At 43.8% G+C, this 14,933-nt stretch overlaps 1 protein-coding gene across 1 annotated transcript in view; it reads right to left on the bottom strand.

Moving 5' to 3' along the window:
- Positions 1 to 350: 350 nt before the first annotated feature.
- The window catches only part of DHRS7 (dehydrogenase/reductase 7), a 32,189-nt gene continuing 17,606 nt past the window's right edge, over positions 351 to 14,933 (bottom strand). Inside the window, exons 4-7 of the mRNA XM_040411209.1 lie at positions 13,870 to 14,109; positions 10,628 to 10,750; positions 3,440 to 3,655; positions 351 to 858 (exon numbers count right to left, since the gene is read on the bottom strand). Of these exons, the coding sequence (XP_040267143.1) occupies positions 817 to 858; positions 3,440 to 3,655; positions 10,628 to 10,750; positions 13,870 to 14,109 (621 nt within the window). The 3' untranslated portion in view covers positions 351 to 816. The remainder of the gene's footprint in view (positions 859 to 3,439; positions 3,656 to 10,627; positions 10,751 to 13,869; positions 14,110 to 14,933) is intronic.

The raw sequence follows: 14,933 nt of genomic DNA, 5'->3' as shown, positions 1-14,933 counted from the left end.
GCGCCCTGGATACACATGTCAGTTCCCGTGCGGTGTCCTTGCATCAGCCTCACAGAACTCATGGCGCATGCGCCAGCTTCTCTCGACCCGGAAAGGAAGAGTTCTGTGAGGCAGATAACAGGACACCGCGCGGGCACTGACATGTGTATGTGCATGCATGGGATTATGGGTGCTGCCCAAACATTACGTTGGCGAAAAGGAGTGAATAAATTAGCAGTGCGGCAATGCTGGGCTCCGAAGTAATGGATGGGCGCGGCTGGGCTCCAACGGCCGGGGGGACCGCCCCTTGGGCTCCTTATTGCGGTAAATAGCATATTAATAAAAGCAATTTTATAGACAAATTACAAGACACAGAGTAGTAATACTAGTATATTTTAATGTAAATCGTGGAGACTGATGTAGTGATGTTAATAGCTCAGTAAGTGAAATCCAGGTGACAGTGTCCCTTTAAATGGAGCACCTGTAGCCGATTAGCTCTTGGAGAAGTCATTAACACATAGGTTTACTGCAAAAAAACAGGCATTAAAAAGGTACAACTGCTTGTGTGTTATTAGTTTAGTTTAATTAGGTTGTGTTGGTCTATAATTGTGACCACATTTGATTATTAATCAGTGCAGATCTCTAGATAATTCCAAAGGGGTCACTTACCTTTTCTTAGTGCACTGATGCTCTCCCTCACCAGAAATGCAAAAAAATTAGAGAAGTCAATAAGTACAATTTGTGGCAAAGCCTGTGGTCTTGATTGGGCGTTACATTCTTCTTTATAGGCGCAAGGCAGCTCTGCTTCTCATATTGATGAACCCAAAGAATTTTCTATTAGGAGGTTTTCTTTGAAAATGTGAAAGAAGAATCTGCATCCTGCAGCAGAAAATGACACGTGTTAACAGTGTGCAGTAACTCAACGACATCATACAAGATAATGGGTCTTAGGAGTCCCATATTACTGCAACTAGATAAAGACACAGCTGCAAACCCACCAGCTATGTAAAGCAACCTGTATTTCCCACAAAGAGCAAATACAGTCTGCAGTCAGTGAAACCCCAGGGAATTTCATGTCACACATTCATGACTATTACTGGCACTCTCACATAAGTGATATTCTAATGATCAATCAATACACAGGTGGGATAGTGGCTACCAAAATGACAGACTGTATTAAGCAGGCCGTATCACACAGCAAGAGAAAATAACTTTATTTTCCAGCAGCTTGCTGTTCTAAGACCATGGTCACGAATTTATAATAATCGGGCGAAGTGTGCATTCTGCACTTGCCACCTGGTTATGTGCAAAGAATACTCTGCCCTTAGCTGTGATGCTTGAGGGAATATATACTGTATAAACAGTCATGTCCCATGCATACTTTTTCTGTTCAGACAAGTACGATATCGGGATAATTCACCTTCCAGCAATTTTAGAACATCACCATGGCCGTATTATGATGTACACAGTTAAGCAAGTTGAAAATTAAATGATGTTCAAAAAGGCATAAAGTTAAGATGACACATTCCCTTTGTATTTTAAGAAAAACTTTTCTTTTCATCTTTTAGTTTGGGTATCCTGCATGGTTAGTACCTAGTAGCACCCTCTTTGGCAAGTATCACAGCTTGTAAACACTTTTTGTAGCCATCCAAGAGTCCTTCAAGTCTTGTTTGAGGGATTTTCATCCATTCTTCCTTACAAATGTCTTCCAGTTCTGTGAGATTCCTGGGACGTCTTGCATGAACTGATCCTTTTAGGTCTGTTCACAGATATTCAATGATGTTCAGATCAGGGGAATGTGAGGGCCAAGGCAAAACATTCAGATTGTGCCTTTTGAGGTTTGTTTAGGATCATTGGTAATTAAATATTTTTTTTTCCACAGTTGGCGTTACAATTGCTTCCAGAATTTGCTGGAATTTCATTGAATCCATTCTTCCCTCTTCCCGTGAAATGTTCCCCATGCCATTGGCTGCAACACAACCTCAAATCATGATTGATCCACCCCCATGCTTAATGTTTGGAGAGGTGTTCTTTTCATGAAATTCTATGCCCTTTTTTCTCCAAATATACCTGTGTTCATTGTGACCAAAGAGTTCTATTTTAATCTCATCAGTTAACACGACCCGTTTCCAAAGTGCATCAGGCTTGTTTAAAAGTTCTTTTGCAAACTTCAGACACTGAATTTTGTGGTGAGGACACAGGAGAGGTTTTCTTCGGATGACTCTTCCATGAAGGCCATATTTGTTCAGGTGTCGCTGAACAGTAGAACAATGTATCACAACTCCAGATTTGGCTAAATCTTCCTGGATGTCTTTTGCAGTCAAGAGGGGGTTCTGCCTTTCTAGCAATCCTATGAGCAGCTGTCTCTGAAATTTTTCTTGGTCTTTCAGACCTTCTCTTGACCTCCACTGTTCTTGCTTTCTTAATTTCATTTCAAACTGAGGAAATGGCAACCTAAAACTAACTCAAAGGCCAAGTTGAAGGTTTTTACCATGGCCCTCATAAACCCATGATCTGTACATCATTGAAAATCTGTGGATAGACTTCAAAAGAACAGTTCATGCAAGACATCCCAGGAATCTCACAGAACTAGAAGACTTTTGCAAGGAAGAATGGATAAATATCCCTCAAACAAGAACTGAAAGACTCTTGGCTGGCTACAATAAGTGATACTTGCCAAATGGGGTGTTACTGGGTACTAACCATGCAGGATGCTTAAACATTTACTTCTGACCCTTCTTTTTCTTTTTTGATACTGAAAACCTAAAAAAGTGAAAATAAAAATAAGTTATGCTTAAAATACAAAGGGAATGTGTCATCTTTAACTTTATGCAGCTCATTTCACCTTCAACTTGCTTAACTGTTCACCATAAAAGTAATTGGAAGAATCCTAGGTTTGAATCCGACCAAGGACAATATCTGCATGGAGTTTGTATGTGCTCCCCACGTTCGTGTGGGTTTCCTCTGGGTACTCTGGTTTTCTCCCACACTCCAAAGACATACTGATAGGGAACTTAGATTGTGAGCCCCACTGGAGACAGCTTGATGCCAATGTCTATAAAGCTCTGCGGAATATGTCAGCGCTATACAAGTACATAAAATAAATATATGAATTCTAAGATCTATAAAATACAGCAAAAAGTGAAATATGACAATTTGAATCCATTTTCTACTTTGAGGGGTCTGTTGTAGTAACATTACATTGAAAACAGTGTAATGTACACCCCCAATGATATTATTAACACACCTCCCAATGGAAATCGCACTTACTACAGAAACATTCTGTCGGCCCTGCCACATAATGCAATCACCAATGTTGCAGGACCCGTTAATGCTGCCATGTTGGGTTTGCATGGACAGGATATAAGTGGTCCTTACCATCTTGAGCTGCTCTGCATATATCCCTTGCTTCTTCGCAACCTAAAAAGCGGACGATGTACATTTTACATGCGGCACTTACTATTCCACTTTTAAAGTTCTGTATTCTCTTCTGACCAACTTTCTGCAAAATCCAAAATCCCCATGTGGGAGCATACTGACAGATGTAATACATAATTAAATAGGGCTGCTCTGAAATCCAGGCTTCCTTCAGGTCATTTGCAGCCGAAGCCAAAATAAGACGGACGCAGCGGTCTGTCGGCATCTTGTACGTTTGATCCGCTTGTGCTTCCACAGACTGTGACAAAGACAAGAACATAAGAAAGTTAAAGTTATATTGTCTTTATGAGAGTAGAGGTTATTACATTTTTTATTGTATTATCGTCCAGTTACACAATGTCCATAACAGGCGTCCACAGTGTGTTACAGCCGCCTAGTCCTGGATCATACAGGCAGCTAAAGTCAAAACCTGTAGTTTTGCATTCCTTACTTCTAAAAGACTCCGGCCAGTTTCATAGAAGTGTAATATGAGCGCATTTGTGCTCAAGAAGCCACAAGACCCCAAATGACAGCTCCCTATTATGTGGTCAGTTCAGACCGGAGGCTGGGCCAGGACTTGCAGCACATGCGTGGTGAAACTCACCTTAGGAAGTTTACAGTGGCATGCAAAAGTTTGGGTACCCCTGGTTAAATACTGTGAACACTTAAGCAAGTTGAAATGATCTCCAAATGGCATGAAGTTAAAGATGAAACACACACAATATCAGTGTATTATTTTGGTTTTAGAGTGAAAAAAAGGAAAGGAGTACATTGCAAAAGGTATGGGAACCCAAGGAGAGTTGAGCGCTCAAATAACTTTGACCGAGATCTCAGACCTTAAATAGCCTGTTAGTGCTAAGAAGCAAACACAACACCAAATGGATAATGATCCCAAAAACACCTCAAAATCCACACTAGACTACCTTAAAAGGTGTAAGCTGAAGGGTTTACCATGGCCCTCACCGTCCCCTGATCTGAACATTGAAAATCTGTGGATAGACCTCAGAAGAGCAGTGCATAAAAGACGGCCCAGTAATCTCTGAACTGGAAGACTTTTGCAAGAAAGAATGGATGAAAATCCCTCAAACAGGAACTGGAAGACTCTTTGCTAGCTACCTAAAGCGTTTACAAGCTGTGATACTTGCCAAAGGGGGTGCTACTAGGCACTAACCATGCAAGGTGCCCAAACTTTTGCTTCAGCCCTTTTCCTTTTTTGTTATTTTGAAAATGTAAAAGATAAAAAAAAATAATTTTGGAGACAATGGAGGCATTTCGCTAGGTTAGGTCTCCATTGTCTGATAGGTGTGGGTCCCACCTACAGCGAGAACGGAGTGGGCCAAAGTGGTGGCTGGAGGACTCCGGTCCGGCCACCACCAAGCGCTCTCCCTATAGAGGTGAATGGGAGCACACTGCGCATGACTGGCCACAGCTCCTAATCACTTCTATGGGCCCGACGGAAATAACTATTTTCGGCAGCCCCATAGAAATGAATGGAGGGCAGCTGCACATGCGCAAATGTGCCCTCCAACACTTTTGGGGCTCAGTTTAGGAGATAGACCTATCAGACAATGGGGCTATATTGCCCCTAATGTCTGAGATGAGACAACCCCTTTAACGGAACAGTAATTTTGACCAGAGGTGCCCAAACTTTTGCATGCCACTGTATATAGACGGCAGTGATCCGGGACTAGATTTAGAGCCAGAGTGGGGTTGGAAGCTTTCAGAACAAGACAGGCAAGGATTCCCCCCCCCAATTTTTTAAATCAGAATCATTTTTATTGATTAAAGTTATTTTTTTAAATCAAATCGTTTTTATTGAACAATAAAAACATAGTAAAACATAAAACAATACGTTGTATTTTCCTTTCTTTACATTATCCACCGTGTGGAATCAGTGAACAACAGTAATCATAGAGATACCAACACACAGTTTTATCACGTACCTATACATTGCGTGTACACATGCTAAAACAAATATTTTAGACATAGAATTACCAATATCTTAACCTTCACAACATCCCTCCCCCCCTCACCCTGCCCTAACCCCCCCTACCCTAACAACTGGTCTTGACCGTCACGAGCCTATAAAACCACATGAGTATGAGATAACCATTCACTCCACATTTTATCAAACTTCTGAGGACACCCTCTCTTCACATACACCCCTTTTTCAAGTATCAGCATGTCATGCACTTTCCGTTCAAACTCACTCAGTGTAGGCGGACTTCCCTGGATCCACCTTATAGCAATCAGTTTCCTGGCCACATATAGCAATCTCCCCACAGCTACCTTAACCGATTCAGTCCCTCCAATCTCAGACACATACCCCAGAATACACACCTTAGGATCTTTTTGAATTTTCAATGTCAGTTTGCTATTAATCATATTCCTAACATCCTCCCAATAATTACCAACTACTGGACAAGACCACAGCATATGCAACAAGTCTGCACCATCTTCCATACACTTTGGACACTTGTCATCACTTCTCACTCCTATCTTTTTCAGGAACACCGGTGTTTTGTACACTCTATGTATGATAAATAGTTGGGACAGTTTGCCCTGTTCGCTCAAGGACACCTTGGGGACTCCTTCCAATATACACTGCTCAAAAAAATAAAGGGAACACTTAAACACCACAATGTAACTCCAAGTCAATCACACTTCTGTGAAATCAAACTGTCCACTTAGGAAGCAACACTGAGTGACAATCAATTTCACATGCTGTTGTGCAAATGGGATAGACAACAGGTGGAAATTATAGGCAATTAGCAAGACACCCCCAATAAAGAAGTGGTTCTGGAGTGGTAACCATAGTTCCTATGCTTCCTGGCTGAGGTTTTGGTCACTTTTGAATGCTGGCGGTGCTTTCACTCTAGTGGTAGCATGAGACGGAGTCTACTACCCACACAAGTGGCTCAGGTAGTGCAGCTTATCCAGGATGGCACATCAATGCGAGCTGTGGCAAGAAGGTTTGCCGTGTCTGTCAGCGTAGTGTCCAAGAGCATGTAGGCGCTACCAGGAGACAGGCCAGTACATCAGGAGAAGTGGAGGAGGCCGTAGGAGGGCAACAACCCAGCAGCAGGACCGCTACCTCCGCCTTTGTGCAAGGAGGAACAGGAGGAGCACTGCCAGAGCCCTGCAAAATGACCTCCAGCAGGCCACAAATGTGCATGTGTCTGCTCAAACGATCAGAAACAGACTCCATGAGGGTGATATGAGGGCCCGACGTCCACAGGTGGAGGTTGTGCTTACAGCCCAACACCGTGCAGGACGTTTGGCATTTGCCAGAGAACACCAAGATTGGCAAATTCGCCACTGGCGCCCTGTGCTCTTCACAGATGAAAGCAGGTTCACACTGAGCACATGTGACAGATGTGACAAAGTCTGGAGATGCCGTGGAGAACGTTTTGCTGCCTCCAACATCCTCCAGCATGACCGGTTTGGCATTGGGTCAGTTATGGTGTGGGGTGGCATTTCTTTGGAGGGACGCCCAGCCCTCCATGTGCTCGCCAGAGGTAGCCTGACTGCCATTAGGTACTGAGATGAGATCCTCAGACCCCTTGTGAGACCATATGCTGGTGCGGTTGGCCCTGGGTTCCTCCTAATGCAAGACAATGCTAGACCTCATGTGGCTGGAGTGTGTCAGCAGTTCCTGCAAGACGAAGGCATTGATGCTATGGACTGGCCCGCCCGTTCCCCAGACCTGAATCCAATTGAGCACATCTGGGACATCATGTCTCGCTCTATCCACCAACGTCACGTTGCACCACAGACTGTCCAGGAGTTGGCAGATGCTTTAGACCAGGTCTGGGAGGAGATCCCTCAGGAGACCGTCCACCACCTCATCAGGAGCATGCACAGGCATTGTAGGGAGGTCATACAGGCACGTGGAGGCCACACACACTACTGAGCCTCATTTTGACTTGTTTTAAGGACATTACATCAAAGTTGGATCAGCCTGTAGTGTGTTTTTCCACTTTAATTTTGAGTGTGACTCCAAATCCAGACCTCCATGGGTTAAAAATTTGATTTCCATTTTTTTATTTTTGTGTGATTTTGTTGTCAGCACATTCAACTATGTAAAGAACAAAGTATTTCAGAAGAATTTTTAATTCACTCAGATGTAGGATGTGTTATTTTTGTGTTCCCTTTATTTTTTTGAGCAGTGTATCTTCCCACTTATCCTTAGACATATCTCCCACGTCAGCCTCCCATTTTTTCATTCTTGAAAGCGGATACCCCTCTAAGAATTTTTCCAGTAAAAGAGCGTACACCTGTGATATTAACCCTCTTTTTCCCCCACCTGTCGGAAGAACAAGCTTATGGACCACCTCCATTTGAGCTATCTCACATCCTTTCCGCAACGTGACCTCAAGGGCATACCTTATTTGAAGATATTTATAGAACCACTCCCTAGGGATATTAAATTCCTGCTGCAGGTTTTGAAATGACTTACATATCTGGTCCTTAATTAATTGGCCAATTCTCGTCACTCCATAAGTTTCCCAGTTCCTAAGTCCTGGTATGGCAAATAGTTCTGGCAACAAGTGGTTCTTTCCAATAGGGGAAAGTTCACTAATACCACCCACTCCTCTTAGCTGCTTCACTTTTGCCCAAACTTTTTTCATAAGTTCAATAAGAGGGAGTTTTTCCCTCCCTGCATGCATTCCTGAGCCTTCCAGAATGCCCATGAGGTCACGACTGCCCAGCCAATGCTGCAATATCTGCCCAGTCATGTCCGGTGCTTGTAGATCAATCCATCCCTTAAAATGCTGACATTGGGAAGCCAAAAAATAAATCCATGCGTTAGGGACAGCTAGGCCCCCTTCCGACTTAGAATACTGTAATGTCTCCAGTTTGATCCTAGCCTGTCCATACTTCCAAGTAAGATCTCTAAATATAGAGTGAATTTTCTTGAATCTATCCAGAGGGATCCATAAAGGGAGCATTATTCAGTACATATAGCAACTGGGGCATCATAACCATTTTTAAAAGGTTAACTCTACCTACCACCGAAAGAAAGTCTACACCATGACCTCACTTTAAGCCTAAAAGTAGCCAGCAATGGGGACAGATTAAGTTCTTCAAAATCCGATAGCCTCGGTGTTATATGCAATCCCAGATATTTAAATGTATCCACCCAAGGCACCAGGCTATCTACTTGTCTGCCTGCCAGGGCCTGCCCATCAATTGGCATCAAAGAGGATTTTTGCCAATTTATCCGAAGTCCAGAAAAGCTACCAAATCTGTCAATCAATGCCATGGCCGCATCCAGGGACGCACCAGTATCGCCCATGAAAAGTAGAGTATCATCAGCGTACATAGCCACTTTATTGTGCAGCCCGCCGTATCTAAACCCCTCTATACTTGTTGATAAGCGAATATGCGCCGCAAGCGGCTCTATTGCAAGAGCAAACAATAAGGGCGACAATGGGCATCCCTGCCTGGAGCCCCTGGCAAGGGGAAAACAATCTGACAACCCTCCATTAGCTCTAATTCTCGCCTTAGGACTAGAATACAGGACCTGTACCCACTGAATGAACCGCTCACCAAAGCCCATAGTTCTCAGGACCCCCCCACAAATACCTCCATTCCACACTGTCAAACGCATTAGCGGCGTCAAGCGCAAGCAAGGCCCTGTCTCCACTGTGATCCGCCGTAATGTTTAAACTAGTGTACAGCCTACGAAGATTAATAGCCGTCGATTTCCCTGGCATAAACCCCGTCTGATCCGGGTGTACTATGGTCAGAATCACCTTGGACAGCCTGTTCGCCAACACCTTCGCCAGGAGCTTAACATCAGCCGTGAGAAGTGAAATTGGCCTGTAGGAATCCGGTATTTTAGGATCCTTTCCAGGTTTAGGTATAACCACAATTATAGCTTCCTGCATCGAATGTGGTAACGAGCCTGCCTCCAATGAGTGCTCAAACACCTTAAGTAATTCAGGGAGTAATATCCCCTGCAGCTTTTTGTATATCTCTACTGGGAGACCATCAGCTCCAGGCGCCTTACCACTTGCCATGTCCCCAAGTGCAGCTTCCAGTTCCTCAAGTGTAATCGGCTCCTCCAGCCTCTCTCTATCCTCTTCTGACAGCACCGATAACTGTGCCTCCCCTAGGAAATCATTCAGAGCCTCCTCAGAACTAGATCCAGTGGAAGTATATAGAGATACATAAAAGCTTTTTAGAATATCTAATATTCCTTTTGTGTCCTGGCTACTGTTCCCCATGTCATCTCTCAGTTCCTGAATGCAAGAGGAGCCCCTCTGGGCCTGCGAGACCACCGACAACAAATGACCCACCTTCTCTCCTTCATCAAAAGATCTCTGACGATAAAAGCTTCTCTTTCTATCTGCGGCCTGGACTAAATGACATCTCAGCTGCTCCTGAGCTACCGCCAGCGCCTCGCTACTAACCGTGGTGGGGGATCTACTAAATTCTCTCTCAGCCTCTAGTGCATGCGCCTTAACATCCGCCTCCCTGGATCTGGATTTATGCTTGTTAATTTCTTTCATCAAAACTCCCCTCAGGAATGCTTTCATGGCGTCCCATACACCTGGTATCGAAGAAGACCCTGTATTGATATCAAAAAATTCCTTAATTTCCAGAGAAATCCCAGACAGGTCACCCAACACATTCAGCCAATGAGAATTACACTTCCACAGCCTCGGTCCCTGTCTGAGCACCCCCAGGCACAAGTCAATCTGCACCAGAGAATGGTCCGACAACGATCGAGGATGATAAACGACATCCTTAACCAGTGGTAGCATTATGTAGTTAACAAGGGCCAAATCTATACGCGATAGCGAATGGTGCGTGGCTATTGATTAAAGTTATTAACAAAATAAAAGATTTGTATACAATAACAAGATCCTGTCACCCCAAAAATGTTTTTAGGAAACTTTTCTCCAATTTCTCCCAACAGGATCCCATACGGTTTTTGGCACTAAACATACTGATCCCCTATAGTGGCCATCTGAATGCAGCCTTACAAAGATTTCCTATTCACAATGGACTGTGCTATAGGCCAAGGTGGGGATGACTACAGCACATGGCATTGTGTTTCCAACAGTGCCTGGAATAAAAGATGCTGAAAGTAAACCTGAACTCAATAGTCAAGAGATTTCTGTAACTCAGAATCTGACCTAGCGCTAATTTACAAGAGGCACAGACGCCAAGTAGCCGCATGAAACACACTTAGGTCTGCAGGGAACGTAAAAGATTTTACCTTTGCAAACCGTTCAGTACAAGCATTTTCTACAATCTTTGATTGCACAGGTCCTGGGCATATATTAATGACTGCAATATCTGGATAAGTTCCCAGCTCAATTCTCAGGCTATTAAAAAACCCCTGCAAAACAAGAAACAATAAGATTTTTATATATAAATAATAATAACAACAATTATGTACATCATTTATAGCAGGGGTGCACAACATTTTCGGGTTAGGGGCCACATTGTCAGACTGAACCAACAACAAGGGCTGAAAATAAAACTTAAAAAGGGGTATTACCAACTGAAGTACTGTATTTATGGCATACTGAACATACAGTATATACTCAACTGGTGGATTCGGATTGTCCGGACCCCTGCAGTGGCATGCTAAGTGTGTGTGGGGGGGGGGGGGGGGGGGGGGGGTGGGGTTTAGTCCGCCCCGGGTGCCACCAGAGTCCAGAAGCAATGAGTGCTTCCATCAATACAGATGAAAGCCCTCATTGCTGGAGGCTGATTTCTTGTCACTCACCGCTCAGCTCCCCGCGCTCCTCTCCTCCCTCAGGCCGGCGGCACTCTGAACAGTGAAGCAAGAAGACTTCTCCCTGCTCCACCATTCAGCCTGCAGGCACAGATCGCTCTACCGGCCAGTGTGGGCGGAGCCTGCAGCCCAGAAATCTGCATACGCTCCGCCCACACAGTGCTGCAGAGCGAAATGTGTCTGCAGGGGAGAGAGGACTGAGCTTCAGGAAAGGGACAAGGTGAGTAGTTACTGTGTTTTTTTTTAAAACACAGAGGGGGCATAATGGGCATTGCTAATGTGAAGGGGAAACAATGGGCATTACTATTCTGGAGGGGGCACAGAGGGGGTCGCAATGGGGATTACTACTATGAAGGGGGCGCAATAAGGGATTACTACTATGAAGGGGGCGCAATGGGGATTACTACTATGAAGGGGGCGCAATGGGGATATTACAACTGTGAAGGAGCACAGAGAGGGCATTTACTACTGTGAGGAGGCACTTAGGGTATTCATACTCTTTGGGGAGAAATTAAGGAGGCATCATAATGTGTGGGGGCAACAAGGGATCACCCTGCTGTGAGGGGTGCACTTAGGGGTATCATACTCTGTGAAGCACTATAGGGATATTATACTGTCTGAGGGGCATTAAAGGGGCATCATTATGGTTAGGGGGCACTGAAAGGATATTCTTACTGTTTGGTCGGCAGAAAGGAGTTTAGGTGGGCTTGGAGGTGTGGATTATTGTAAAAAAATAATAAAGCAGCGCTACACACCAATGGTGTTGTCCCTCCTTATATATTTTTTTGTTTTGCAGCTCGGACCTTCATCCTACAGCAGACTCAGGTATGTTGACCTTTACAAAAAGTACTTAAGTACCCCTGGTATATACCATAAATGTCTGGTTATACTTCCAGGGCTCCCAGCTAATGGAAGAATACACGAAAGATACATGTGAGCAGCCACAAGACATAGACATACATGTCTGTCACCAGATGCTTGGGGGCCGCACAGAATGGTATCACGGGCCGCATGTGGCCCCCAGGCGACAGGTTGTGTACCCCCGATTTATAGCCTATGCTTACCTATGCCATAGGAATACACGTGTGAATCTATATAGTGATGCACCATAGACAGTGGTCAGTTGAACTTAATACGCATGTACATATGGAGTTTGTGACAAATCACTGCCTGGCGAACGAAAGTTCATCTTACAGCTACTAAAAGTGTATGGATAACTAAGTATCTACTATCCCAGTAGTAGGCAACTTCCGGCCTTCGAGCTGTTGTGAAACTACAACTCTCAGCATGCATACTTAGAAATGAACGGAGCATGCTGGGAATTGTAGTTTCACAACAGCTGCAGTGTCGAAGGTTGCTGACCCCTGAGGCCGAGGTATCCTGATAAGTCAATATTTTTCTACCGGAAAACCCCTGTAATTCTCTATGCTTTGCCTCCTCCCCCACACTGCCACTGATGTGTACGTGTAATTTCTATTTAAGACCATTGGCATGCTTGCTTTATATTTTACAAAATCAACTAATGCATCTATTACACAGCCGTTTTCAGAACCAATTCAAGCCTGAGGCTATTCAAATGGGCGGTTTTTATAAAAAAAAATTTTTTTTTTTTTTTAAAGGCCAGTTAATAGCGGCCGTCAAAAAATAGGATATTTCCTATACTTGTCCATTTTCACAGACGCACCCCATTGAAATCAATGGGACTGTATTTAACAGCAGTTTACATAATGTAAAAAAGGACCAGACGCCCCCAGCATTGTAAGGTCACATGATCACGTTGAGAGAGTCAGGAATTGCTACCTGCAGTGAAGAGCAAGTGTGCGCGCGCATGAAAATGAATGAGGTTTAGTTTTTTTGCCACAAGAAGAATGAGGCCACTTATCTGATCGGCGGAGGTCCCAGGTGTCAGGCCTGCACCAGACACTGATGCGGAACATGTTCACTGAGAAACTGTCTTAAAACACCCCTACAAAATATGCAGTGCTTGTGGGGCTTTTAATTTATTACTGGCCAGCAAGTATCATCTTGCCACAAAACAAATTTTATGATTTCAGGTCACTCGTTTTTGGCTAAAAATCTTTTTTTCAATAGGCCTTTATTAAAAATAGTGAGCTGTTCGGTCACAAAGGGTTAACTGTTTTTCAAGCTGTGTGACTGGTACTTTCACTTTGTGCCCATCTAATAAACCTCATCTCTAAACTACTGAGAGATCATAAACACTTAAGCCACATTCTTATCAGTAAGATAAGAACTGAGCCAAGTTCAGAGAGCAGAGATAAGGAGCCTGTCTGCTCCTTGTCTGACTGAAAAGACAAAAATCCAAAAGGGTGCTACTAGAGCACGTCAGCTCTGTACAGAAAAAAGGGTGCCATGTACATAGCCTTTAAGCCGCATTCCTTTTTCCACAAAGCCATGTCCCTTAGCAGACGAGAGGCAATGGGTTATTCTTTTCAGCTTTATAAATACATATAAAGTAAGATGCGCCATTCTGCAACAAGTTTTGGCGTAATTTATGTCAGAATTCAGATGCAGCCACAATAGTAATTCTCGGCCAATGCCCCCATGAAAAGCTTCAACCAGTAGAACACAGAATTGGAAGTGCAAACAGGAGTGATGTAAATTCAAGCACTGATTCACAGTTCTCGTGTCCAAGAAAGCCTCAAGTATCTGTCTAAATGATATGAAGCCATTTATCAAACACTAGGCGACAGACTTACCTGCACTGCGTGCTTGCTGGCGGCATATCCAGAGGACAGGGGCACTCCGACCAGGCCTGTAAAGCTGCTGATGGTGACGATCTTTCCTTTCTTCCTCTCAATCATGTGAGGTAGGACGTGCTTCGTTATGGAAACCGTCCCTATATAATTAAGCTCCATCAATCCCTGAAAAACATTCAGGTCTGTATCCACAAACAGAGAGCGCTGGGACCGTCCACTGTTATTCACTAGGATGTCAATCTGCAAGGAGCGAACAGGAGCCAACAATTATATTTTTACAGCTTCATAATCAAAGCTCATGATTAAAAACAGGTTGTCCAGGATTAAAGGGTTATTCTGGTTGTTTGTTAGTTATCCCTACGTTATGTAATACTGGCCATAGACCTGTAGCCTCAAGGTACCTGACCTGATGCAGCCATCATCCCTACATGCAATTTCAAATCTCAAGAGTTAAAGGGAACCTGTCACCGGGATTTTGTGTATAGAGCTGAGGACATGGGTTGCTAGATCACCACTAACACATCTGCAATACCCAGTCCCCATAGCTCTGTGTGCTTTTATTGTGTAAAAAAACAGATTTGATACATATGCAAATTAACATAAAAAACAAAAAGTGTCATATCTTACTTGTGTGACCAGAGAAGAGTCATATTTTCAAGCTCTGACTCATCTCAGGTTAATATGCATATGTATCAAATCGGTTTTTATACACAATAAAAGCACACAGAGCTATGGGGACTGGGTATTGCCGATGTGCTAGCGGCCATCTAGCAACCCATGTCCTCAGCGCTATACACAAAATCCCGGTGACAGGTTCCCTTTAAGAAGGCCCATTCTCAAATACTGTATTACGGAATTATAAATTAATTGGAGGATGCTGCCCCAAAAATTAGATGAAGTGAAGAGTGGCATATACAGAATATTGATTTCACAGGGCATTGAATACCTAGTTTCCCTTGTGGCGGAGCTGCAGCAGGACTGAATGCTTGTTGGCAGGTTCTTGCACTGTTCCAAAATGTTTCACGCCTGTCTGTGGCCGTGTACTTATATCAGATCTAGAGGCC

This window comes from Bufo bufo, chromosome 11 (assembly GCF_905171765.1).
Source record: "Bufo bufo chromosome 11, aBufBuf1.1, whole genome shotgun sequence".
Taxonomy (NCBI): domain Eukaryota; kingdom Metazoa; phylum Chordata; class Amphibia; order Anura; family Bufonidae; genus Bufo; species Bufo bufo.
Note: the sequence above shows the minus strand (reverse complement) of the source record. Positions and strands in the feature narration are given on the sequence as shown.